At 38.8% G+C, this 25,721-nt stretch overlaps 1 protein-coding gene across 2 annotated transcripts in view; it reads left to right on the top strand.

Annotated features, from left to right (window-relative positions):
* The first annotated feature begins 1,256 nt into the window (after positions 1-1,256).
* RAB3GAP2 (RAB3 GTPase activating non-catalytic protein subunit 2) overlaps positions 1,257-25,721 on the top strand; it is a 45,410-nt gene continuing 20,945 nt past the window's right edge. The window contains exons 1-18 of one of the 2 annotated variants that reach the window (XM_069852715.1): positions 1,257-1,409; positions 8,584-8,648; positions 9,862-9,985; positions 11,484-11,565; positions 13,582-13,629; positions 13,746-13,821; positions 13,969-14,070; positions 15,147-15,246; positions 17,703-17,801; positions 18,642-18,790; positions 19,768-19,847; positions 19,959-20,048; positions 20,627-20,766; positions 22,467-22,683; positions 23,003-23,146; positions 23,394-23,476; positions 24,026-24,090; positions 24,488-24,578. In XM_069852715.1, coding sequence (XP_069708816.1) covers positions 1,301-1,409; positions 8,584-8,648; positions 9,862-9,985; positions 11,484-11,565; positions 13,582-13,629; positions 13,746-13,821; positions 13,969-14,070; positions 15,147-15,246; positions 17,703-17,801; positions 18,642-18,790; positions 19,768-19,847; positions 19,959-20,048; positions 20,627-20,766; positions 22,467-22,683; positions 23,003-23,146; positions 23,394-23,476; positions 24,026-24,090; positions 24,488-24,578 — 1,864 coding nt within the window. In that variant the 5' untranslated portion in view covers positions 1,257-1,300. Of the gene's footprint in view, positions 1,410-8,580; positions 8,649-9,861; positions 9,986-11,483; positions 11,566-13,581; positions 13,630-13,745; positions 13,822-13,968; positions 14,071-15,146; positions 15,247-17,702; positions 17,802-18,641; positions 18,791-19,767; positions 19,848-19,958; positions 20,049-20,626; positions 20,767-22,466; positions 22,684-23,002; positions 23,147-23,393; positions 23,477-24,025; positions 24,091-24,487; positions 24,579-25,721 lie in introns of both variants that reach the window. The other variant, XM_069852714.1, reaches the window with a different exon arrangement.

Raw genomic sequence — 25,721 nt, 5'->3', positions numbered from 1 at the left:
AGGAAATAAGGGAGGGACAGTCTGGTCACATAGTTAGGGGTAAAAAGTGTGCTAAGTGTATACCAGCCTGCACCTACTTAGAGGGACACGTGTTCATGTATGGATATGAATAAAGTGTGCTTCACTATGGAATCTACCTGAGCCTGTTACCATTGGCTATGAGGATGTTTCTCACAGCAAATAAACTTTCTAAGACTCATTTTGGAGTTTTAGAAAGCAAGCACCCTTTAATCAGGCCTGGACAACACAAGGGAGCGATCTCCATCCATCATGTGCAGCGAGACAGGAGCTGGGACAGGATGTTATTTCCCACTTACGTGCATATAGATAGAATTATACAATCATAGGTTTAGGTTGAAGGGACCTTAAAGATCATCCAGTTCCAATCCCCCTGCCATGGTCAGGGGCGCCTCCCACTAGAGCAGGCTGCCCAAGGCCCCATCCAACCTGGCCTTGAACACCTCCAGGGACAGGGCATCCACACCTTCCTTGGGCAACCCATGCCGGTGTCTCACCACTCTCATGGTGCAGAAATTCTTCCTTATGTCTAGCCTAAATCTGCCCCTCTCCAGTTTATACCCCTTGCCCCTAGTCCTATCACTACTAGTCTTTGTAAACAGTCTCTCCCCAGCTTTCTTGTAGCCCCTTCAGGTACTGGAAGGTTGCTATAAGACCTCCCAGGAGCCTTCCCTTCTCCAGGCTAAACAACAACAACTCTCTACCCTCGTCCTGGTATGGGCGGTGCTCCAGCCCTCAGATCATCTTAAAAGATAAACTTTCCTAGAAATCTTAGGCACATTCTGTTTCTTTCCAATGACTCATTTTAATGTTACTATGAACTCCACAACAGTCAAAGCTCTTGCTGACTTGGAGCTTTGGCTCCAGCTCCGCCTGACCTTGCCTTTGAGGTCATCAAGAAGTGAAACAAGAGGTGATCGCAGCAGCTGCCCAGCACAAATCACACCGCACACTGTCCTCTCCGAAGAACGAACACGGTCTGGAAAAAACACTGTGCCAAAGAAAACATGCAATCTGCCTGACTTTCAAAAAAAATACAACTACTTGAATGAGCTTTATTTCAGTTTCAAGCAAAGACATTCCGCATTTTGCAATAACAACCACTTCTTCCATTACCAGCCTAGCGGTTCTACGGATCCGCCCCCACCTCGCCCTGCCTTCGATCGCGGGCAAGGGCGCGCGCCCGCCAGCCTCTTCCGCATGCGCTGTGCTCTCAAGATCCGGAAGTGAGCGAACGCTTCCGGGTTGGGCGGTGGCCGTGGCAGCGGTAGCGGCAACGACTATGTCGTGTAGCTTGGTTCCCTTCGGTCACTTTCAGGACTTGGAGGCGGCTGCTGACTTCTTATGCCCGCACCGCCGCCGAGGCAACGCGGCGGCCGGCAAGGAGAGTGGTGAGTGCGGGGAGGGGGAATGGTTAGGGCGCGGGGGGCCGAGTGCTCGGCGTCGTTGCTGTGGTGAAGGGCTGTCACGGCTGGGTGTCCCGCTGCGGGTGCCACGCCTTCGCCAACAAGTTTTGATTTTCATGGAATGGTTTGGGTTGGAGGGGACCTCAAAGCCCATCCAGTTCCAACCCCCTGCCGTGGGCAGGGACACCTCCCACCGACCAGGCTGCTCAAAGCCCCATCCAACCTGGCCTTGAACACCTCCAGGAATGAGGCAGCTACAGCTTCTTTGGGCAACTCGTTCCAGTGCCTCACTACTCTCGTGGTGAAGAATTTCTTCTTAATGTCTACTCTAAATCTTCCCTCTTCCAGTTTAAGAACATCCCCCGTCATCCTATTGCTACATGCCCTTGTGAAAAATCCTTACCCAGCTTCTTGTAGTCACCTTCAGGTACTAGAAGGCTGCTATAAGGTTTCCCTGGAGCTTTTTGTTCTCCAGGCTGAAGAACCCCAACTCTCTCAGCTGTCCTCACAGCAGAAGTGCTCCAGCCCTCTGATAGTCTTTGTAGCCTTCCTCTGGACCCATCCAACAGCTCCATATCATTCTCATGTTGAGGATTCCGTAACTGGACACAATACTTAAGGTGGGGTCTCACCAGAGCAGAGTAGAGGGGGAAAAATCACCTCCCTGCTAGCTAAACTTCTTTTGATGTAGGCCAGGATGGATTTGGCCTTCTGGGCTGCAGGTATGCATTGCCGGCTCATGTTGAGCTTCTCATCAATCAGCATCCCTAAGTCCTTCTCTGCAGGGCTGCTCTCAATCACATCATCCCCCATCCTGTATTGAAACCGCGGATTACCCTGACCCACGTGTAGGACCTTGCCCTTGGCCTTGTTGAACTTCATGAGGTTCACAGAGGCCATTTCTCCAGCTTGTCCAGGTCCCTCTGGATGACATCCCAATCTTTTGGTGTCACAGCAGCACTACTCAGTGTGGTGTCATCTGCAGACTTGCTGAGGGTGCTCTCAATCTCACTCTCTGTATCATTCCTGCAGTCCAGAAGCTTTAGTTTGTGGGTGAAGCTCTTTGGCCACAGACTCTGTGTGCTACAGGCTTTGAGGCTGTCATTTTCTCCCTAAGAGAGTGCAGTTGTCTCAGGATGTCCTAGTAAAGTTTACGTATGTTGTGCAATAATGCAGAACGCACTTAAAAGTATGGTAACTATTTAGTTTAGCAGCTAAAAGTAAAAGACAGTAAATCTCACAGCAGCTACAGTCTAAAGTTGTGGACCAGATTTGTGAGGCAATGCACAGCCAAAGCCAAACTGTTTGGCACCGGAGTTGTGTTCTTAATAGAGAAGAAGAACCAACTTGAGCAGCCTGGTCTAGTTGCAGGTGTCCTAGGTTGGAATTGGATGATGTTTTGGCTTTTTTGGCGACAGCACAGGAGGCAATTATTTGATGGGGTTAATGAGGATGATTGTAAAGTCCTTGCAACTGCAGAGCTGTGAGAGAAAGCAGCAAGGTGCAACTTGAAAAAGACAAAAAGGGATGTGTGTAAGGTTAAAGCGGGGAGGGAGATAATAGGATAGTTTGTTAGATGTGACCTTTAGAATTCTTCAGTCTAGCCCCCCCACCTTGAACAGGGACGTCTTTCACTAGATCAGGTTCCTCAAAGCCTCGTCCAACGTGACCTTGAAAACTTGCAATGATGGGACATCCGTAACTTCTCCAGGCAACTCGGTGTCTCACCAACTTCATCATAGAAAAAATTCTTCCTTATAACGTATCTAAACCAATCCTCCTTCAGTTTAAAACTGGTGGCTCTCCTGTCACTACAGGTCCTGGGAAAAAGATGACACAACAATTGTGAAAAAGGTTTTTCAAGTACACTACATGTTCAGGTAGTTAATGTTACCACTAAAACTTCTGCGTGCATGTTTTCAGCTTGTTTAAGTTGCACCTTGCTGCTTTCTCTCATAGCTCTGAAAAGAGCAAAAAATTGATCAATCAAGTAATGTAAAATTTTCTATACTCTTTATAATTTGAGGAATTTAATTAGAATTTATTTAAAGTTATGTGTGTCTCTATTCTTCCAGTAGACTCTAATCTCAAATTGTGTGTTTTAAAACATTCCATAGGCTTCATGACAGCAGTTCAGTGACATAGTCAGGTAGGACTACTGCTGTCAGGGGGATTGCTCAGAGGTGTGGGGTGTCACTTTAATGCTTCTTTTTACAGTAGGAATGATGGTTAAGCCCAGCAGAGAAATACTTCTCCAAAGTCCAGTCCTGTTATGTATGTCCTGAAAAGTGCTTTTCAGCTCTGTTCCTCTAAACATCATCTTTGGACTAGTGCTTGTACACTTTGCTTTATCTGGATCAACTAATTTAATTCAGAAATACAGAATGGCAGGCTTTTCATTTCAGACTTGCAAACAAGGTTACAAAGAAATAAAAACATTACAAAATCCAATTCTTGATTGCATTTAGCAGTAGAGTTGTTCTTAACTGCTTCTGTATCCCTCTTATTGAATTTGGTATATTCTGGTTGAAGAGTCTTCTGACAAGCTCTTTTGTATTGCCTCTTTAATCAAACCCTCCCTCTCCAGATTGCATTATAGAAGTTTAAGATTCCTTTCTTTCCATTTCCATGTAAAATATAGAAGTACATGCTCTACCTGCATTGTGTTACATCTGTAATTGTTAGTACATTCTGAGATATGGCAAAGACTATATGACACTCTTAACATACGTGACAGAATCGTGTCAGAACATTTTGTCCAAAGTATCTTTGCACCTATTTCTTTTCCTGCTTTAGCACCTCTTTTACTGGATAGACTTCCTTCTTCTTGCTATAACTTGAGCTGTCACTTGCAACTGAAAGAAAGCTGAAATATGTTTCTTGTGCCATACAGCGTCACAAAGCCACCCTCCCCCCCCGCCCCCCCCCAATGGTGCCTGAAACTTTGGTTTTGGAGTTAAGTTGCAACTATAAGCTGTGGAAATTTGCAGCTTTGCTTTCAGGAATCTATGTTGTACCCTGCTTCTTTTTAACTTAGTTGTTTTCTGCTCTGTTTAAAGCGATTGTGAATATCTAAAGGAAGAGAAATTGTTCAAGTGGTTCTAAAATTAGTGAGCTACCTCAGTTTGTGTCTTTTTTTTTTTTTTTCACTTATGGACATCTGAAGTGATGGGAAAACAAATGTTATGCTAGCCTCAAAAGAGGCTTCCTAGAAATGCTGGCAAAACAACTTAATATATTTGTCAGTCCCTGGGTTGAAGAAGCTTTTGAAATAAATAGATTATGATTACTCAATAGTAAGAAGATTCTAAACTATTTCTAAAGTTCCTTTGCCTGCAGAGACAAGAAGCTGGTTCTATTTCTTCTCTAATTACACAATTTAGTGGTGTCAGAATTGCAGTTAATATACGCAGAAAAAATCTGGAAGTCTTGCACTTAAGTAATAATGCAAGAAATGATTGCTTATTAATTTTATAAATTCTTAAACCATGGATGGGAAATAAGCTGGAGGATCATAAACCCAACAAACTATGTGCATGCAATTCAGTGTTTAACCCTGGCAGGCAGCTAATACCACACAGCTGCTCACTCACTTCCCTCTGCAATGAGATGGGGAAGAGAACTGGAAAGGTAAAAGGAGAAAGCATGTGGGTTGAGATAAAGACAGTTTAATAGGTCAAGCAAAAGTTCTGCATGCATTCAAAGCAACATAATTCATTCACTACTTCCCATCAGCAGAAAGGAGTTCAGCTATCTCCAGACAAGCAGGGCTCCATTCTGCATAATGGTTACTTGGGAAAACAAATGCCATAACTTAGTGTCACACACGCACCCCCTCTTCCTCTTCCCCAGATTTTCTTGCTGGACAGGACATCATAAGGTATGGGATAGCCCTTTGGTCAGTTGGGGTCAACTGTCCCAGCTGTGTCGCATCCCAGCTTCTTGCACACCCCTAGCCCGCTTGCTGCAGGGCAGTGTGAGAAACATAAAGGGCCTTGATGCTGCATAAGCACTGCTCAGCAACAGCTAAAACATTGGTGTGTTTGTGTCATTGCAGATCCAGAAGGTAACACCATACCCACTGTTAGGCAGAATATTAACTATCCTAGCCCAAACCAGTATGTTAAGATATCAAACAAATTTATGCATAACTTGGTGTTATTTATCATTTTTATATGTACAGAGAGTGTACTTAGTAGTTTTTTGGCTGATGCAGCTTGGTATTTTATGGCCAATAATCTAAAACCTGTTTAGGACAGAGTATTGCACGAGATGATATTTTTATCTATTTTAAAAAAATAATACGTGAACATAAATTTGCTTGTTTTAAATCCATGTATTAGTATAGTTAAGGGTATTTTGACCTTTGTGGCTTTGGGGATCCACTTTTGAACACGTGCTCTCCTGCTTGGGCAGCCATAGACTTTTCTGGGCAAGCCTGTGCCAAGCATGTCCTCTGGTAGCCTGCAGCACAGAGCTGGAACACAGAGGTGAGGGCCTCTGCTCCCTGCCACAGGTCATCACAGTGCTCTGGAAGGGAAGGCACTAGCAGTTTTCTGTTCTCAGAGGGATATTCTGCAATTTGGGGAGGAAGGCTTACACACCTTTCATACTAAAATTGCCCTGTGTAATGCCAATTAGACTTCATTGATATAGATCTCTCTCCTCTAATCTTGTCTTTTAAACAAAATGTGCTTATCGTAGAAATTATTCTTTTGGTATTAAGTTTATGATAAACAAGCTTGAAATTAGTTTTCTTACACATTAACACCAATGCTGCAAATACGCTGCATTTAAAGCAGCTCTAGAGTTTCAGGTATGCTGATGATGGAGTTCTAATGCTTTGTGCTTCAAGTGAAAGAATGGTCCGTTCTGTGCTGTAGGGAAAGCATTGGTCCTGACTGTGTTTCTTGGATACTGTTATGTTTCTCTCTGGACTGTGGTACACTGACAGATTTCTTTTCTTTCCTCCATGTATTTTATATGAAGGAGATTTTTTTGCCTTTTGGGAGAATAACATGCAAACAGAAGTAGAATTTTGTTAGCTATCTTAAACTAAACATTGAAGTTAGTGTTTTCTTCTTATTTGCCATAATTTTTCTCTGTATATTTGTACACTGGAAAATTCTCAACCTCAAATACAAAATGAGACCATGACTCTTGGAAGCTTGTTGCTTATATAGTTATGCTCAAAAAAACTGTGCAGTCGGATCTGTATTGATGGTGGTTCAGTACAACAAGCTGACTCACCCATTCAGTAGATAGTATAGACCTTTCCATTTTAATCAATGTTATTCATGGAGTGGGCATTTTGTCTTCTACAGTCTTGTGAAATACCTTCTCAGCAGCATTGGTGGAAAGCTTCTTTCTTAAGCTAACATTTTTTTCAATATTTTTTTTTCATTAGCCATAGAAAAACTATAAAATTTACCGAAGCAGACAGCATACAGATTTCTGTTTTATTGTGCTGGATTCTGCTTTGATTTGATGGTAAAGGAACCAGCGTTCTTAGACCAAATAAAATTAGAGTATTCTTGATACAAACGTTCTTGTCTGTACTGTGTGTCTATCCAAAAGGGAAAATCTTACTTGCTGAAAACTAAATTTAAGCTAATTCAAGACATGGCATTTAAACTACTTCTTAGCATTGAAGTAGCCATGACATCAGTTAAAGAAAAACTTGAAAGAAATCCTTGGTTAAGTCTCGAAGTCTTATTGGTGTTACTGCTTCAGCTTTCATGCTAGTGTTTCTGGATGGAAGTCAGTGCTTGGCTTTTCTGCTGAACTGCAGTACTGCTTATTGACTTATTGAGAGTTCCAGTGATGGTGGAGCTTGAGAACAGTGGAATTGTACATGTACAACATATAAATGCTTGTGCATAATGACCCTTTGCATCGGCTTTTAAATTCACATCAAATACTGTATATTTAGGTGAAAGAGTTTCAGATGTTTTTTATGTAAGACTTTACTAGTTAACTGCTGTAAGACAACTGACAAGTAGGCCTGTTGCTAGGAATCTTATTTTTCTCAGGTGTTTGAGGCATTTTGTGTGTGGTTTCTCTGAGGTTTCTGAATGACCTAACTGAAACTAAACAGTCTGTCCTTAATTTTTCTCCAGTGTCTTGCAAAGACCTGAATAGCCATGGTCCTTGTGATCATTTTCCCCTCAAAGGTCTCAGCTTCAGCTTTTAGGAGTTGTGGTTGTAGGATTATCTGCATTATCCTGGGCTCATGATGTTTTGTTGTCACAGATCAATTTCCATGCATTGTCATTCTTGGTTAAAATTCACTCACGTTTCTACTGGCTGATCCTGCAATTGACTTAAACCAAACCAAAATCCTCCATTATGAAAAGGAAGATTACTTATGTGTAGAAATACTGTTTCTCATGAAGTTGTGCATGTGTGGTTCTTGTGTGTAACGTGTTTTCTTATGTTGATTAGCAAAACATCTGCAGGGCGTATATGTAGTCCTGCAGGGCTGCGGAGAGAGAACCTTCTGTCCCCTTATTTTCCCTCTGTAGCTACCTAGCACGTACAAGATGAGGCTTTTGTTGTTTTTGCAGTAGTAATAATTAGATAAATCAAGCTGAAGCATAAATTTTGCAGTGAGCTCTTAGGTCTTTGTGCCTGCTGGAGAAAGTTTTTTGTCAAGTGGACGCATAGGGTTTCCTTCTTTTATGCCCTCACTCTTTGCATCAGTTTCCTGTGTAAAACTAGAAATGTGTCTTGGCTGTCTTGAAATGTCTTTGGAGAAACTGAGAGAAGACAAATTAGATTGAATAATTTGTACCAGTAAAGTGCAGAGAAGCCCTGTTGAAGGATCAATGATGTGTGTTACCAGGTGCTGTAAGATGTTACTTGCCCTGACTTTTAGATGCAGTCTGTCAGACACAGATGTTGTAACACCTTGTTTCCTATTTGTACTTAGGTTACTTCTGCTGTTACTGTTTTTCTGTAGTGTGAGAGTAAAAACAGATAAAAACCACATTTCTACCACTTAATGATTCTTTCTGTAGAACTTGTTCAGTATCTGCCATAAATGAAGTTATAATGCATTGGTGGAAGAAGGAAAATAACCACCAGCAGTCATTTTTGTTTTTGTTATTCCTTGCCTATGCTGTATTCATGAGACAAATATTTTTCTCTCTCGAAGCAGGGAAATCAACAAACTGGGAAGATGGTGGCTGGGGAGCCTGGGATGAAGCAGAGTTACCTGAACCTGTAAGTTCATTTCTGTAAATGAATTTTCATTGCTCAAAGACTTTTCCACTTGTTGTGTGTTGGTTTTTTCTGCTATGAAGATATCACCTGGGCAAGAAAGTTCTTGATCAGGACAGAATTTTCACTCTCCTCTTTAAAATGTCAGATTCTTCTGCCAGTTAGTTCCCACCCTTCTTGCTAAAGACTTCCTTCTCTGCTTTTGTTTTCTTCCAAAGTTGTTAGTGGTTCCAGGTCAAAAAAAAGAAAAGCTGCATCCACAGCAAACAGGTTGTTCTGTGTAGGAGCGTATAAATGCATGAATCTGTTTGAACACACGCCTAAGTCAGTACCTCAGACTAGCACACAGCTGAGAAATAATATAGCAATGAATTCCCTTGTCTTAACTGTTGTTTGCATTATAGTTGCTATAAAGCACATCTTTGGAATTTTCAAGTTGCCTGGACAAGCGTCTGTTTCATGGGACCCAGCAACTTTTGAAAAGGCATTGAAAAGTAAAGGAAAAAAAAAGAAATTTAATAAAGTTTTCTTCTGTAAGGTGTCTTTTTATGGAACTGATTAGCTAGGGATGATGTTGAAATCTTGTTTTAAATAATGATTTTAATCATTCTGTCTTTCACCTTTTTCTTTTGACAAGTTCAATGTTTTTCCTGTTTTAACCCTTAGCTTATTCTTGTGAGCAATATAAGATGGCTGTATTTTATGACTTTAGTTTTCATGTTCCTTGTTTACTCATAGAACTCATTTTATTTATTTAAATTCTCTGAGATATAATATTAATGCCTTTTAATCATTAAACAAGCTTTTAATTTCTGTTGTTTCCTTTTTCTCAGTCTGAAAATCAGAGCTTGGATAAATTGTTCAATTTGAGTAGGAATTATAGTGAGATTAACCAAAGAGATTCTTTGCAGTCTCTAATCAATAACAAAACCTTAAATCTAATTCTTCTAGTGTCTCTTTGGTGAAAGGAAAATATTTTGAGGAGTAGAGTTAGTGATGAGTATTAATCTATTTTCTGTTTTGTAAATATAAAGCATTTGTTCAAGGTTGATGCACTTCTCATGGCTTTTCATGCAATTTGGAGCTCTAATAACCTCATAAGTAGTAGTCCATTCAGTGCTGGTGTTCGTGGCAAGCCAAATTTGTTGTCGTGAATCTTGCAAGTTCTGCTATGTTTAAAAGTTATTGCATGTGTTGACTAAAGCTTTACCTGTAGGAAGAAGAGGAATCTGTTGCCAAGAACCAGAGAAATTACTGGCTGCAGGACTGTGTGTTGTCCTTATCACCAACAAACGACCTGATGGTAATAGCTAATGAACAGAAAGCCGTATTTTTAGTGCGTAAGTATGCATCCTACTAAGTATATATGCTACTACACTTAATAGTAATCAAGGCAAGATTTCTTCCTCCTCACCACCCCCCCCCCCCATCATACCTTCAAGAATTCTGGAGTGTTTTATAGTACACATGATGCATTTTTCTAGGTACTGCTTGGAAAGTGGGTTGTTTTGGTTTGACTTCTCAGCTATATTTTGATGTGAGAAAACTGTTCCGTCATGTATGATTAATATATACTATGACTGGTTCTTTGAGATGCTCATAGATATTGACATTAATTGTAATTGTGCTCAACAAGTACAACAAAACTTCTGTATTAAACTAAAAATATTTGGAAAAAAGCCAGCTGAGCCAGTGTCCCTTGGAGGAGGGAGTGTTGAGGTGGATTGGTTTTGAAATTTCCACCTTTGATTGAAAATTCTTCTGTGTTTTGAGGAATGGACGACTTTATATTTTACTCTAAAATAGGGCTCTTAGTACTTTTAGCAATATGTGAGCACTGATCAGCCATCTGCTGTTTACACATGTGCTGTTGCCTGGCATGCTCATGCTATTCACAGCTGTAGTTTGCAGCATGTGAGCATGATGAAGGGGAATACTACTGATATGGGGAATATTATACCATTTTCAAACAAAAACAGGCTGTTGAAGCTCACAGTTGCATTATTAGGCAGATTGCATTGAATTGTCATGCTGCCTTTGTCATTCCCTGCAAAGTTGTGTGTTCTGAAACCAGTGTAGATTAGTTGCTAATTTTTCACTGAAAAGATAGTAGTATTCCTCAGAAAGTTCTTCTTGGATCAAGAATAAGGAGGTGATCTGGCTCATCTGCTGAAGAACTGCTTCTGCTGAACTGCACAGTGGCAGCTGTACCACACACTGGCAGAAGCGTCCCTGTGTCTTAGGTTTTAAGTGTCAGACAAATGGCATGCAATCCTAACTTTTTTTAGTTGCCCATTGGCACCTGTGAGGTGATTCAGCAATCAAAACATAAGGTATAATAGCACCCTGTAAGTAACGAAGTACAGTGTTTCTAACCTTGATTTTGATATGATGATTAAATATTGTTAGTTTTAACGTAGGGTTCTTGTGTCCTCCTTGGCATTTAAAATAAAAAATTTCTATTTGTTTAAGCTCATCTTCAATAATCTTCCCAGGGTTAGTTTATCCTTACGTAGTACTTTTCTCCTAAGGATCCCTGTTTCATGTATTGAACCTTTTCAAATTGGATTAAGTCAGTATTACTATAAATATCTTTTTTTAAAAAAAACAGGCTTTTCAGAATTTGAGTAGTTTTGTTCCATGTAAATTTTGAAGAAAACATGAGAGTTCTTTAGGAAAGTCACTAAAAATGTTGTGTTATTTTTATGGTCTTCAGTGTTTGTGATTGGTACTTAATCTGGATGCATTGTACCACAGAGAAGAATTAGGAATAGAATTACATTTGTGAGATACAAAACATCACAGTTTTATAGATGGTGTCTTTATTCTTAATGGCAGCTAAATGGAAGCACAGTGAGAAGGGAAAAGAGGAAATGCACTATGCTGTTGGCTGGAGTGGCTCTCTGAATGTTGAAGAAGGGTAGGTATTGAAATGCAGTGGTGATTGAAATATCATCTTCATGCTTAATTATTAGTAGCATATGCTTTTTAACTGTACTCTATTTTTTTTTTTTGCTTTCATCCGAGTCCATTCATGATCTTATGCATTTAATGTTGAAAACAGAAATGGAGTAGCCTTGGTGATCAGAAACATTGTCTGCAAAGGTCACACGTCATGTATAGTGTGGCGTCTCAGGACAACTTCATATAAATTAACAGAAGTACTCTGTGCAAATCAATGTATTTGGATGTAATTTAGACATTTTGAGAGATCTGGGTTGTCATGCTTTTTATAAATTCCTGTTCTAGAAGGGGAAAAAATAAGTACCCTTTTTGGAAAATATACTTTTATAGTAGATATGAAATTTTCTTAGGGGTTGTTGCAGCTGGAAATGTGTGAAGTTGTTTTAGAAATACTTCTTTCTGTTTTCCAAACCGCAAGCAAATGAAATTTAGTCTCTCTGATCGAGAGACGGTTTGGGCCTCTGAGTAATTTCGGGACTTGGAAAATTTGCTTTGATCATACGTTTTCTATTTATACATTATTTCTGCTCAATCTGCTGTCAAATAACCAGGCAGATGCTTTCTTGAATCTCTCATTTGGAAGAGAATTTCACGTTTTGTTATTAAATTTGCAGCCTTGAGTTGCTCCCTGCCTCTGAATGTGCTCCCTATTGGCTTCAACCTTCTGTTATGCTGCAAGAGGTGTAGACTCTCCAATCTGTAAAAACCACAACCCCTTTTTATAAAACTGCTGCCACACATTTGAACTGTTTTGTGTTGGTATTTTTAAAGGCTTTTTACCCCCATAATACCACTGAAATTACCCTGTCATGTTTATTTAAAAAAAGGAAAAGACATTCTGTTTGGGGTTTTGTTTCTTAGTACTGTTACAGCCCCAAGAGAGACTACTGTATGGAACAGCTTTCTTAAGATAGCCATGATTATGTTCAGTGCATCTTGATTTAAGGTTTGAATGTTTCCTGTAGGTGAAGGTTCTATTTCTGTGGAAGTGTAGATACAAATACTGTCAGATTGTCTGCCCTTGCCCCAACGTTGCCTTCAACTGATAATATTTTGTGGTGGCTAAGCTTTGCTTTTGGTAGATGAGTTTTTACTGAGATATTTAACATTGCTTTGAAGTTGTAATTGGATTGCGGCTCATGTCAAACTTGCATTTGGAAAGCTTTTTTTGTCTAACGGTCTAGCCTGATTATTTAATCACTCCTTGGGGAATGGAGGTGACCTGAAATGCAAATAATCTATGGTGCTGCAGGCATTTATGCTTTAAGTGCTGTTTGGGATGTCATCTTGAATTTATATGCTCTTTCATAAAACCTTTGTACTGCTTCTGTTTCCCCAGACAGTGTGAAACTTTCTATCATGGTAACAGTTAAATAACTTTTGATTTGAGATATTGAGGCCTGCTCATCTGCTTGCCTTCTGCATGCTTTGCCTGCCATGCATTGAGCATGCTCAGTTATTGCATTAACTGGGAAGACTGTGTTAGCTCTTCAGGTGCTCTCAAATTATAAAGTAGTGAAATGCAATGGATATTAAAATCAACGTAATTGCATAATGTATCTTAAAATTTTTTTTATAAGTATAGTTCAGTTGGTTTTTTTTTTAAATTAGTTGTTCTTGGAATATCATTATAGATTAGAAAAAAATATTTACCTTTAGGTACATGAGATTTAACTTTAATCTTTACTGAAGTGTGTTGGCAGAATAATCAGATTGTGAATGATGAAAGACAACATGAACAAAGTGTAATAAATACTCATGCTATCTATTTAGGCACTTTTGAACTTGTAATTGAAAATGTCTTCAAAATGAAAGGTGTTTTTTCGCTTTTTAGTATGAATTTGATAGATTGTGTGCTGCATTAATATATTCTTGAAATATTAAAAATTGTAACTTGTCAAGATCTGGTGTAGAGCAAAATTTCACAACTGAGTAAAAAATATAATTAGTGGTTTTATCTTTCTGTTTCTAGTGAATGTGTGAGTAGTGTATTGTGTATCCCACTGGCAAGTCAGAAGAGGTAAGGATTGATATTCTTATGTATGTGCATCATAATTTTCCTTACGTTACACATCTATATGTCTAGAGCTTAAAGCAGGATTTGTTTTTAAGTTCTGGTGTATCTTTGTGAAACAGGAGTTCAACAGGCCGTCCTGACTGGACCTGCATTGTTGTTGGCTTCACCTCTGGTTATGTTCGTTTTTACACCGAGGTACGTTTCTCAGCACGACAGACCCACACGCAAGGTATTGCAGTAAACATCTATTTCTGTAAAACTTCTGTTTCGGCAGATAGTGCTTTTTGCCTTCCCTAAGGAAAGGGACAGAAATGTTCATGATAATTATTCTTTCTCTTCTAGAGTGGAGTGCTGCTTCTTGCACAGCTTTTAAATGAAGATCCTGTCCTACAGCTTAAGTGCAGAACCTATGAAATTCCCAGGCATCCTGGTGTCACAGAACAGGTTTTGTCAGATTATTTCAAAAGCGAAGTGGCAGTGTTATGGGGTATGGAAGGGAGTCTTCTCTGTGAATCCTCAATGTCCTTTACCAGTTTGTGATGGGTGGACAGTTCCTTAGACCAAGAGACTCTGGATTTCATGTTGTAGAAGTATTCATGCCTGTGTAGTTTGAGGAGTCAGAATTTTTTTTTTTGGTTTTTGTTTTTTTATTGAGTATTTAACTAGCTTTACAGATTTGTTGTATTTCTCTTTGTGATAACCTTGCAAAGGAAGGCTTCGTTCATTGCCGGTTTATTCATTTACATGCACAAAATAAAGTAATGAAAGGAGAAAATGCAACTTGACAGGTGCCAAGGGCTGTATATACTCATTTATAAGAACATAATTACTTCACAGAGAAGATAGGTGAAAATTAAAACAATCTTTATAGGAGGTAGAGCTAGGAAACACACAGAGAAGGCTGTTAGAGCTCAAGGGCTTTGGTAGCCAGCTTTCTTTGCTTTTGGCTGAGTTGGCATGCATTATGCAGAAAACTAATGAAGCTACAGAAATTTCCAAGTTCGCTTTATACAGTGCTCATGTGATGTAGCACGATGCTTTGGGATTGTTTTTGAAAAGCAGAAGCACTAAGAAATTTGCGTAATGAATTTATATTGCCAAATTAGCATTTATGTGCTCCAGTCGTAATTCAGGTGCTAATCCAGTTTCAGAATTTGGCTCATAAAACCTTGCAACCTTGATACTTGGATTCTAGATAAACCTGTTTTTACTCTGGCCTTCACAAGCTGCTCTAACTGTTGTGTTTTCTCCCCAAGCCATGAAATATATTAAGCAAACATACAAGTAATTGAAATAAAATAAATATATCAAGTTATGTGCCTAATACTTATATATTGCACAGTTTAATACTGAATTTCTCATTTTGCCTTATTCTGTTGCTTGTGGCTTGTTAGATACCAACTCTTTGGATGTAATCCTCATTTTTGTGTAGTTAGTAGTACAAAAAGCCAGAAAAAAAGCTGCTACAATAGTAATAGTGGTGGGTATTTTTTTTTTCCTTCTCTCATTTTCTTCCACAGAATGAAGAACTAAGTATCTTGTACCCAGCGGCAATTGTGACAATTGATGGTTTCAGCCTCTTTCAGTCCCTTCGTGCATGTCGCAATCAGGTAGCAAGAGGTATGTTTAAAAGGAAATGCTTATTTCTGCCTCTGGTAACAGTACTTTCCATTACATGAAATTTACTTATGTTTGTTAAATATTGTGGAGGTGTAATTTGAATCTTCCTTCCATGTCCATCAATATATAGGCATCTACTTCATAGAAGGAAATTTCATCCTCTGCAAAACTTGTTCTCAGAGCACAAGTTGTCTGAGTAGCACTTGTGAAACTCATATCACAGTGAGGATATACTGTAAACTGGTTTTGGCTGGGATAGAGTTCATTTTCTTCATAGTAGCTGGTATGGTGCTGTGCTTTGAATTTGTGATGAAAACTGTGTTGATAACACAATGATGTTTTAGTCATTGCTGAGCAGTGCTTGCACAGTGTCAGCACTGTTTCTCTTTCTGCCCTGTCAGAAAGCAGGCTGGGTTCACCAGAAACTGGGAGGATACACAGCTGGCACAGGTGACCCCAACTGGCCCAAGGGATATTCCATACTATATGATGTCCCTGACCACAAAAGCTCTGAGGAGAGGAGGAAGGAGGGAATGTTTAGAGTTATGGCATTTGACTTCACAAGTGACGGTTACGTGTGATAGAGCCCTGCTTTCCTGGAAACAGCTAAACACTTGTCTGCTGATGGGAAGTAGCAAATTAATTCAGTATTTTGCTTCAATTGCATACAGAGCTTTTGCTTTACCTATTAAACTGTCTTTATCTCAACTGTAAGTTTTCTCACTTTTTCCGATTCCCTTCTCCATCTCAGTAGGAGGGAGTGAGAGAGCCACTGTATGGTGCTTAGCTACCCACTGGGGTTAACCCACAGCATGCTTCTAAGGTGCTACTTAGCATAACAGGATGCTGATTTCACTGTCTGAAATGCCTTTCTTCCCAGTGTTGACTTCCTGGGAAATGATAATGCTGTGATGATGATGTCTGTAATGGTCACTGCTCTTTGTGTTAATGTCTAAGAGCTTTTGATACCTAGTTTGATTGTGCAGCCTTTGATCCTGTTCCTTTAGTATAGTGCCTATTTGTACTATAATTTGGAAACAGGTCAGTTTCCTGGGGTGAGAGGAGAACCACTTAACAATACTATGTTCTGTTACAATTCTGCAAGATAAAATGTTAAACAGGTGCTGTTGCTGAACTGTTCTGAATTGCCTAGTGGCTGTTCTCATGAAACTTCAGATTTGTCAGATTCTTGTTTCTGGAGAATCACCATGGATCTGCCAGCATGACTACATTAGTAACGGTTGGGACGGCAGCACCCTTAAACTAAGGCTTGAATTTTAAATAGAAGGAATGAGTGGTAAAGAACTGAAAAATTCTACTCTTTTGAGATAAGGGTTCTCTGAATCATATGGGGTTGGCCAATAGGAATGGATTCCTTGCTCTTTCTTCCAGTTGAAGTGATGTGAAATGAAGCTAGATGATAGGAAATGCAAATTAAAAGGTGTTTGTTTATGTAATGTGAAGTTAAATTGTAGAATTCTTTGCTGAGGTTGATATGGAAGGTTAAGGCTTTCTTGGGCTTAGAGGGAAACTGGCAGACTGGTGGAAAAGAAAGCTGTGGTTTACCGAGTACTTCGAGTTTATCTCTTGCTGAGAAGGTCTCTTCAGAAGCTGATTTAGAGGAAGCATCAGATATGTGTCCTTATTCTAATATTCTTCCCTAGATATCTGGCTGTAGCTGTGCTTAGATTCTGATTTGCCATGCTAAACGGTTCCCTGCATCTATCTAATAACGTCTGTTCTTATCCTCTTAATGAAAGGATAACATTCCCATGGAATATAAGAGAAGGCAAAATTCTTCTAATTTCTGTTTAAAACTGATGTTCTGTGAATTATGCAACAACTAAAGAAAATAAACAGACACTATAATGAGAAAAATCCACCTACTTCTAGAACATGCTTTACTTTTTCCACAAAAGATCACCATTTGCAGAGAAGCACTTACAGCTATTTATAATATCTGCTGTATCTTCTTTCATTCCTGATCATTTGTTTGTTGTAATAGATGTTTTGGAGAGTTTCAGGCATTGCTTTGCCACTCTTCTTACCTCACACTATTACATATCTAGTGAATGTACTGGTTTTGCATGTACTTTGGCAGGGGGTTTTCCACTTAAACATGCCCAGACTACAGAAATAAATTGTAGTATTGTTTTAAAATTGTACAGAATGTTAAACTGTAAGTGGCTTGTAAAACAAAGCTCTTTCCACTACAAAATATAGTTGTGAATGGAATATTATGTGCAATTTTATTCAGTTAATTTTAAAAATTGTTTTCAATCCTTTTAGCTACGTATTTCAAAAGGCCATTTTAGCTCAACAGGTGTTTAAATGTATGTTAAATGAAAACTAGGTTCTTTTGTGGCTTCAGATTGCATCGTCCCCTGCCCCCGTTACGGTATTCCTTTGTCCTTTACTCAATAGGTATTTTTTTGTGCTTTATCATCTTTTGTCAGCTGCAGCATCTGGCAGTGAGACTGTTCAGCCTCCACCATTAGCTTATAAGAAATGGGGTTTACAAGATGTGGATATGATTGTTGACCATGCTAGTATTGGTAAGTACTTCTGTTCTAATAGTTGGCTTAAATGAAACTTAATGTTTTCATGCTCTTAAATTTGGTGTGAGAGCACTTAGCGGTACTGGTTCGATAGAAATAAATAGTGGCAGAAAGCTGTTGTAGTGGATGATCTCGTTAACTATCATCAAAAATTAATTTTACTCCCTCTTCTAGTTTGGTTGAGCCTCCTGTCTCCACTTGAGGGGAGAAAAGATGTTAACAGCTGTAGCTGTCTTGTCATCTCTTGTTTGGTAAGAAACAGCCAAGAGAGACTACATCGCTTGCAGTCATTCCCATTTCTGCCAGGTTAAGGAACTGTCTGGCAGGTGGGTTGAGAGTGCTGTGGGTCTTTCCTGAGTCTAGTACATAAACTGAAATTCGAGATTGCTTCTTTACAGGAAAGGCAAAGTGACTTCTAGGCTCTCAAAAGACTTTTACTCCTCAGGAATTTGCAGAAGCCCAAGTTCTTGTAAGGCAGGCAGATCTGAGAGACACTAAGCTTCATTTCTCCTCCACCCTTTTCATAAAAGCAAGTAGGAGGTCAGAAGGGGGCTAACAAGGCAGGTGAAGTGAATTTGGTAGCTGTGTTTTTGCTGCTGAACTCCGCTAATTTTTAGTATTTTTTAAATCTAAACAACTGTGCTTTGTAATGAACCTAATCACGTTAGGGTATTTCTTTTGTGTTCTTCGGAATTTCTGTGGTTAAAGCTGCTCCTTCTCCCTTCCCCCTGAATGTTGGCTGGTCAGTCCAGAATGCAGGAATGTATTTGAGCTTCTAGAGCAATTGCTTGACTTTGTTCTGAATTTATGAGATATTCACTTCAATGTTTTTGTTAGGAATCATGACACTGTCTCCTTTTGATCAAATGAAGACTGCTTCCAATATAGGTGGATATAATGCAGCTATAAAAAACAACCCACCTGCTATGTCTCAGTATGTTACAGTTGGATCCAATCCTTTCACTGGTTTCTTTTTTGCCCTGGAGGTATGTACTACGAAGCTGACCGGTTGAAACTTTGAATAGTTAATTCTTTTCTATATGGGTATTTCTGAAGTATTCTTAGGTTCATTTTATGCTGACATTTCTGCTTCTTGATCTTCTGCATTTAGAATGGTTTTCAGTGGATGCGATAGCAATATCTCCCTCGGGTTCCTGCTAATGAGAAATTTTATTTTCTGTCTTAGAATTAACATGGTAGTCAAGTAATTTTAACTTCTTTTTCAGATGTTAATTTATTGCTAATTAAGTAACCTAAAGTTTTTTGAAAAATTGTGTTAAGATTGTGTAAATGTGTCTTATGGATTTTTGGAATTCTGTGGCCTTTGATCATGTACCCACATGGCCTGAATATACTGTGGTGATTTCATGTAGTGGGACTACAACTTGTAGAAGAAACCTGCAGCTTATGTGTAACTATACCCGTAGCACACTATCGTCTTCTGCTTTGTTGGAGAAATACAGCAATGTAGCTGTGTGTCTTGTACGTTCAGACCCTGCCTGTGTGCTGTCCTTTTCAGGATCAAAAATTGATTGAAAATGCTAGAATTGGAATTTTGATTTTATAGTTGCTTTTCCAATATGTTTATGAAAAATCTGCTTATGTTGATATTTGCAAGGTTGCCAAAGCCGTACAGCAGTTAACTCTCCATGATAAATCATACACAGGGTTTTTTTAACTTCTGTTGCAGACAAACATTCTGAACTACCAGTGACTTGCAGGAGGATTTTGAAATGGTAGAGATATCAGAATGGCTTTTCTGGGGGCAATGAATTAAAATTTTGCAGTCTTAAAGCTATGCTTTCTGAGCTGAAATTCCATAGGAGGCCTGAAAAACTATTCTGCAGTTGAGTTCAGTGTAAGAACTATTTCTTGGCTTTCTAAACACTTTGTGCCTTCATTTCAGGGTGGCTCACAGCTGACTATTTCTTGACTCGCTAAACACTTTATTCCTTTCTTTCAGGGTAGCTCACAGCCACTGTTGTCTCATGTTGCCTTAGCAGTTGCTAGTAAACTGACTTCAGCATTGTTTAATGCTGCCAGGTAATAAAATAAAAAATGACATTAAATTATTTTTCTTATAATAGCTACACAATAGTTTGAGGATTTTAGGATTGTTCATATGATTCCCATAATGTATTTTTCTTTTGCAAGTGGCTGGCTTGGTTGGAAGAGTAAACATGAGGAAGAACCTGCCCAAAAACCGAAACCAAAAGTTGAACCTGCAACCCCATTGGCAGTAAGGTAAGTTTTACATACTGCCTCAGTTGCTTTACATCTCTTGCGTTTTTAATTATTTGAATTATTTTGAAAGGTGCATAATTGGTGAACAAGTTTATTTTTCTTGACTTTATGCAGTGATGATGTTTGCAGCTCATTTGTTTTAAGCTTTCTTTCATTTCAGTTTATCTTTCTGGACAAATAATTGCTCATCTTTTTCATTTCCAGTGTGTGGGTTCATTGTTACTATAAAGGAACAGTGTGCACAGTTTAATGACAGTATAAGTGCACAAATCTAAATCCTGAAGTTTTATCACTGAAGTGCTTTGAAGAAATTGCATGACGTGTCCTGTTTCCCTGCTGATTGTGGAGAAAGGAGAATGGCAGCAACTTTGGTTTACAGTAGGACTCCAACAGATCTAGGAGATCTCCCAGTAGATAGCACAAGACCTTTTTTTTTAATTTCTTCTTAATTTTACCAATACTTTTATATTACGTTAAAAAAGAAATCTTAGTCCATATAAGATACCCTGCTTACTATTTCTGAAGGAAAATATTTATCTAGTGGTTTTACTTGAGTTTTTGTTTATTTTTTTTTTTAGGTTTGGACTTCCAGATTCCCGTCGCCATGGTGAAAGGATATGTCTTTCTCCATGTAACACTTTGGCAGCAGTAACAGATGATTTTGGAAGGGTTGTTCTACTGGATGTTACAAGGGGACTTGCAGTTCGCATGTGGAAAGGTATAGTAGTGTATACCAAACAACATTATTCAAAACACTGTGGCTTCTTATGTCCAGATGTAGAATGCCAAGTGTTTTTCTATTAGTAAGTAAGACTTAGAATCTTGGAATGTCCTGAGTTGGAAGGGACCACCAAGGATCATTGAGTCCAACTCCTGTCCCTGCATAGGATAACCCCAAAATTCACACCATATTGTCCCAATGTTTCTTGAATGTTGTCAAGCTTAGCACTGTGACTACTTTCCTGGGGAGCTGTTCCAGTCGTCTTACACCCTCTGAGTGAAGAACCTTTTCCTAATATCCAACCTGAACCTCTCCTGGCACATCTTCCTGCCATTCCATTCCAGTGACTTTAGTACATTATGTTATTAAAAACCAAAGATACATGTAATATAAAATCCACAACGGTATTGTTGTACCAATCTCTGAACTACTGATATGGCCTGTAGTAAAATTTTAGTCTGTTTGGTTTGTATTGCATGGATTATTATTTTTTTCCCCACAAACTGTATTCACAACAGAAAGCTTTAGACCTAATATATTATTTTTTTGTAGGAGCTTTAGCAGTATTGACCAAGATTCTTTCTCTTGATAAGCTCTTTTGTCTTCTGCTCGTTTTCTCAGCAGAATTAAAGAAGTTTGAAAAATCAGTAAGATACACAACTTGTTGGATTCTTATTTCATTATGGTGACTGCGCAAGAAGGGAGTGCTCAGTCTTTTCTAAACTGAGGGCTTTTTGTAAAATAATGCAGACATTAAGCTCTGAAATTGTAATTACACCTGATCTAACAACACTTCTTATATTCTCTGTAGAATTAAATATTTACAACTTTTTATGAGATGGAAGGTAAGTTTTAACAACAGGTAGAAAATCTCTGGCTTTTCTCCCCAGTGGTGGTGATGTGAAATAGGTGCTTCTCTTTTAATTTTTTTAAGCAAAAATGTCTACGGGATTAAATGTATTGGTTTTTACCTTTTCTCAGTAAATGAGTTGCAAATACTTTTCAACCATCTCAGTTTAATATAACACTATAAACTTGTTTTATACATCAGTATTTCACTTGTGGTTCAGAGCCTGCATTTGTACTTGCTAAACTATTACATAGTTTAGTGATGTCCATGGCCGGGTGTTTGGAACTAGATGATCTTTAAGGTCCCTTCTAATCCTAACTATTCTATGATTCTATGATGTCATTAGAGCATCTCTACCTTTTTTGATTTTGAAGATTTTATGAGGGGAGAGTGTTTGCGTTACCAGAGAGAGAGAGAGAGATCAATCATAACCTATTTATTAGGCTGTACAAATTTCCTTCCCTAAATCTTTTTTTCTGTTGTCTTGAAACATGAGAAATCTGGACACTTACTGTGGCTCTTTCTTCAGAGAAGCTTTTGCAGTGGTGTAGAGTGCGGAGTACAGACCTGATGAGTTTGGGGGATTTTGTGGCTTCTCTCAGAAGAACTTACTCCCCCACAAAGCATTGCAGTAGGCAGCATTTGGCTCTGAGGGGTCCTCTGGTGGGCCCTGTTCTGAGCTGATGGACTGCGGTTCTTGACAGGCATCTGGATACTGGCCAGGGATGCACAGTTTGAAGCAAAGTTCGACAGCTTGCTACTGGAATAGTACTGAAGTAGATGGGGATGTGAGTTAATCATGTACTTGTTTCTGTGCACTAATGAACTTCTTTATTCTCTTATGAAGGATACCGTGATGCAGAAGTTGGCTGGATACAGACTGTAGAGGACCTTCATGAAAGGGAAACTGAGAAGATGGATTTTTCTCCTTATGGAAATGCACAAGGTCCAAGCAGAGTGGCTCAGTTCCTTGTGATCTATGCTCCAAGGAGAGGCATTCTGGAAGTGTGGAGCACACAGCAGGGACCTCGAGTTGGAGCCTTTAATGTGGGAAAATACTGTAGGTAAGAAGCAGTTAGCAGGTAGGTATATTGGCTGTGCGGCTGCAATAAAGTGATATGTGGATAACGCCAGCAGTAGAAGTGGAAAGTGCTGGCGCATGCTTTTTGCATTGCCCACAGTATTTCTACTGAATGCAGCCTGTTGTTTTATAGAAGGGGATTTGGTCGTGTTTCGTCACTCTGCGGTCTTTCCTGATAAAAGCATTTAGCATTGTTAAACTTTAGCTTTATACGTATTTTTTTCTTTCTGTTTAGTGTGTGGAAAGGGAAGGTTGCTAACTTTGTTCTTCACTGCAGAGTCTATGTTTTTTCTTGGTTTCAGGTTATTGTATCCTGGTTATAAAATAATGGGTTTAAACAATGTGACTAGTCAGGGATGGCAGCCCCAGACTTACCAGATAAGCCTTGTTGATCCAGTCTCTGGAAGTGTGAAAACCGTCCACGTACCTTTCCACTTAGCACTGAGGTAAGGACTCTCTGTAACCAAATTAATTTCATTATTAATTTTGGAAACAAAGTAGAGAGAGCAACTCTGGTGTTCCTTCTCAAGCTGTATAGTACTCTGGTAATAATCACATTGGTTTGTATACATTAACTTGGTTTTTACTAATGTGATATCACCTTAAAGTAGCATAAAAAAGTTATATATTTTTTTTTCTGAATCACTCACTTTAGTTCTCTTTACTCATACATTTAAAATTATTTCCCTTCAGTGACAAAAAGAGTGAGCGAGCAAAGGATATGCATCTAGTGAAGAAGTTAAATGTCTTACTCAAAGCAAAAACCTCAGATCCAGGTAGGTTCTCTTCAGTAATTTTTTTAAAATGGTATGTTATCAAATCATTCTTGTATTATCTGTCCTGTAAATGTACAAATGTGAATATGGCTGCGGTGTATTTTGAAAGCTGTATGTGCTATGAATTATCATCTTTAAGTAGCTTGTATTGTTTTATGAACTACTAGATTAAATTTATTTTTACAAGGATTAAAGATAAGCCTCGTCTGCCATCTCAACTAAACTATACTTTGAGCACTTATATAAAACATGGTCTATTTGCAAACTATTATACCATATAATGTAGTTCAGCATCTGATTCTAGATAATCTAGCCTTCTTTCTGTAAGTAATATGTATTTTTTAAAATTAAGACAGATTTGGAGTGAGAGAAGCCACTGAACTGCTATTTTGTTACATTTCCCCCAGGCTTATTTTGACAACTCTTGTTATAGTGCTTTCACCTCTGTAGTGTGAACCCAGGGGCATCTTAACTGTGGTGTGGGTTGACTTGCTTTTCAGAGTGTATTTGAGGAGTATGAATTAAAGTAATGATTGGCATTGTTTGCAGATTTGATTGAGGCTGAAGCAAAGGAATTAATACTGGATATCAAATACCCTGCTACAAAGAAACAGGTGAATATACAGAAGTCAGTATGCTTTAATGTTATAAAAAAAGTTGTGTTACCAGATTAGAGGACTAAATCTTTCTTTTTATATCTTTCAAAATATGTTGAGGTTTTTTTCCCCAGAATTACTTGAAGCAAATAATTGAGCTGTTTTGCCTTTTTTTTAATACCATATATATTGCCTGGAATTAATTTGACTTGTGACCTCCCCAAGGCATTATCCATGGTTAAGTTGAAATAATAGAGTGCAGACCTTTTTGTAGGATCAAGTTAGTATACAAGTGTGTGTGAAGACAAAATACAGATGAAAAATCAAGTGTCAAAGTGCTACGGTTGGCTTATCTTATAGGTTTCTACAGTACAATTAAGTAAATGTTTAATTCTGTTGAACATCCACTTAACAGGCTCTGGAAAGTATGTTGACAAGTGAACATGTACCACTTTCATCTCTCACGAACGTCACTCAGACATTAATGGATAATTTAAAAAAACAGGGTACGTGGATATTTATTTTGCAAAAATGGAGAGAAATTTACACTTTGTCTGCAGCGGTGTATGACTATCAAAACTGTTCTGTTTCACAGGGAGAACATGCTTGGTCCGCTTAGCTTTGCTGCTATGTATTGCATGGTGTTGCAGGCTGCAAATAGATTGCTATTAAGTCTGCTTTGCTGTGCTCACTGTGTGCCTAGTAACTTGTAATTGTAGTATAAAAGATAAAAAACCCAGACTGTACAACTGTGCTGGATACTTGCATCCAGTAAAAGAAAGTAGCTTTCTCTCTAAAGCAGCTGCCTTTTTAACTTTTGTCTGTAGAAATTTCATTTTGTCCTATCTCTCCAAGGAAAGCAGTGGGGTTATGGTACTTCGGATCTGTGAATTTTAAGGTACTGGAAGCACAAAATGCTTATCACTTTGGCCAGATGCCTAGTATCTTCTCTTAGTAAACTTCGTTAAAGTTATTTCATGTGTTTTTCAGAGCAAATGCCAGGAAGTGTCATTACACATTCAAAAATTTGTTGCTGGAAGTCAGCAAGATTGTTTCCTTGGAATGGTACACTTAGATCTTTCTAAATTGAGAGAACCTTCTTTGTGCTTGAGGTGATCCCACTTTGGAGACCCAGCTGGGCAATGAGGAACAGAGTGGAAAGCACATGCCACTTCCTTTGCAAGTGTTGGACTTCTCAGTAGTAGTAGTCTGTGCATTTTTATTGTGGTTGTTATCACAAGATAAATTACAGATTGTTAGAAGATGAGGCTTTAGCAATAGGAGTCAAGAAATCCCTACCGCTGTTGTGTAGAAGTCCCGAATAAACCATTTTGGTTTGAAAGGCAGTGTCCCTTGTCCTGCCTTAGTGAGAATGTGTCAACACATTTCTGTAGTTTCAAAGCCTTAGGAAATCTTTCTTCCGTTTGTATCAGTGGCGTTTCTTTTATTGTTTTCTTGAAGTAGATAGAGGAGATTTGAGAGCTTCACATATGCAGTTATCTATGTAATTTTATTCTGGCATTCTAAATCACTAGCATTATCCATTTCTACTAGAACTCCTTAAAAAAAAAGCAACCAAACAAAAACTGAGATGCGCCCTTTTAAGCTGAAGAGGGATTGACAAAACTGCATGTTTACTGAGGTCTGTT

This window comes from Phaenicophaeus curvirostris, chromosome 2 (assembly GCF_032191515.1).
Source record: "Phaenicophaeus curvirostris isolate KB17595 chromosome 2, BPBGC_Pcur_1.0, whole genome shotgun sequence".
NCBI classification, from domain to species: domain Eukaryota; kingdom Metazoa; phylum Chordata; class Aves; order Cuculiformes; family Cuculidae; genus Phaenicophaeus; species Phaenicophaeus curvirostris.
Note: the sequence above shows the minus strand (reverse complement) of the source record. Positions and strands in the feature narration are given on the sequence as shown.